At 57.4% G+C, this 1,485-nt stretch overlaps 1 protein-coding gene across 12 annotated transcripts in view; it reads right to left on the minus strand.

Annotated features, from left to right (window-relative positions):
* The window catches only part of LOC113204762 (protein alan shepard), a 95,075-nt gene that overhangs the window by 15,380 nt on the left and 78,210 nt on the right, over nt 1-1,485 (minus strand). For all 12 annotated transcript variants that reach the window (XM_052271327.1, XM_052271322.1, XM_052271326.1 and 9 more), the window contains one exon: nt 411-542. In XM_052271327.1, the coding sequence (XP_052127287.1) occupies nt 411-542 (132 nt within the window). The remainder of the gene's footprint in view (nt 1-410; nt 543-1,485) is intronic.

A 1,485-nucleotide genomic window follows, 5' to 3' on the forward strand; every position in this document is an offset into this window, starting at 1 on the left:
ATATTAACCATCACTACCTAGGTGACGAAAATCTATGAGAAGCGTATTGTACCAAAAATTAAATATTATCAAACGATTACAGTACCGCCTAATGTCACTACACCGATAACAGTCACCGCCTCCTCTCGTGTCGCCGTTGTTATGCCCTCAACGCACGCACACCCGAGTCATCTGGGATGGGTCAGAGGTCGCCCATATGTCGTGTCAGAGTAGTCTAGGTGGCAGTGGAGGTGGAGTTGGAGTTTGCGCGCTTGCTGATGAGGTCATGAACCAAAGTCATGGGCGAGGAGATGACAAGGATGCGGGTGCGGGGCAGGTCGAGTCGGGAGGGTCCCCACACTTTGTGATGTCCCATACCCCCGTCTACTTCATCATGAGCGACACACACACATCCCCGAGCAGAAACTCACCTGGTTCTGGCCGGCGTGGTTCTGGCCGTGGTGGGGCCCCGGCGAGCTCATGCTGTTGGGGGGCCCCCGGGGGCCCTTGTTGACGGGCGCCAGTCCGTTGGCGTTGCCGTAGCCCGGCCGCGGGGGCGCGCCCTGGAACAAAACAAACAGACAGACGCCGTCAGTCACGCTCATCATCGTCATCAAGACACAAGCCGAGTTAAAGGCAGGGAGTGGGGGGATTAGCCTAAAACGGAGCCTGCAAGCGAAGAGCTCGCAGCTCCGCCCCTGGAAGTGAGCGGCGCGTCGCAAGCCGGGACGTGCGAGCACGCCGGCGACGTGCCCGGGGTGCAGAGCAGACGGGGGAGGCGGAGCTCTTCCTGCATACACACCTCCTCTCTCCCTCTCCCTCTCCCTCTCTAGGCACTCAGACGCTCTTCGTTGTGGATCGAATCCCGGAAAGTCCTTCCCTTCCTCCCCCTCTTCCCCTGCTCTCTCTCTCTCTCTCTCTCTCTCTCTCTCTCTCTCTCTCTCTCTCTCCCGTTCCTAACTCTCTCTTTCTTTCCCCCTCTCTCTCTCTCTCTCTCGCTCGCCACCCTTCTCTCCCTCCCTCCCCACCCCCATGCCGCAGCACTACACACAGCAGTGTGGTATGTAGCGGAGGGCGGGGCGGGACTCTGCATATATCGCAATGACACACACACGCACGCGCACGCGCACACACACACACACACACACACACACACACACACACACACACACACAATCGCATGTCTCCCTGCTGCGCTGCACAGCCCCCTGTACCTAATCCGGTGGCGTGGTGGCGCAGCCAGGCTTTATGTGAAGTGCACCCAGAGAAATGTGTGGCTGGAATCACCACCAAGCTACAGAATGTCGGACCCATCCATAATAAGCACATGATCGTGCGCGCTAGATTATTCAAGCAAAGATTATGGCAGGATCTATCTGTAGGTATCAACTTGGTTGATTCTATAGCACACATGTTTCTCGGAAAGTGCCTGATAACAAGGCGCGGTCGAATGCGAGCGAGATAGATGATAGACCGCATCGGTTTACCCCCCCCCCCCTCCTCCTC

The sequence above is a fragment of the Frankliniella occidentalis genome, unplaced genomic scaffold (assembly GCF_000697945.3).
Source record: "Frankliniella occidentalis isolate FOCC.00 unplaced genomic scaffold, Focc_3.1 Scaffold157, whole genome shotgun sequence".
In the NCBI taxonomy this organism is placed as follows: Eukaryota; Metazoa; Arthropoda; class Insecta; order Thysanoptera; family Thripidae; genus Frankliniella; species Frankliniella occidentalis.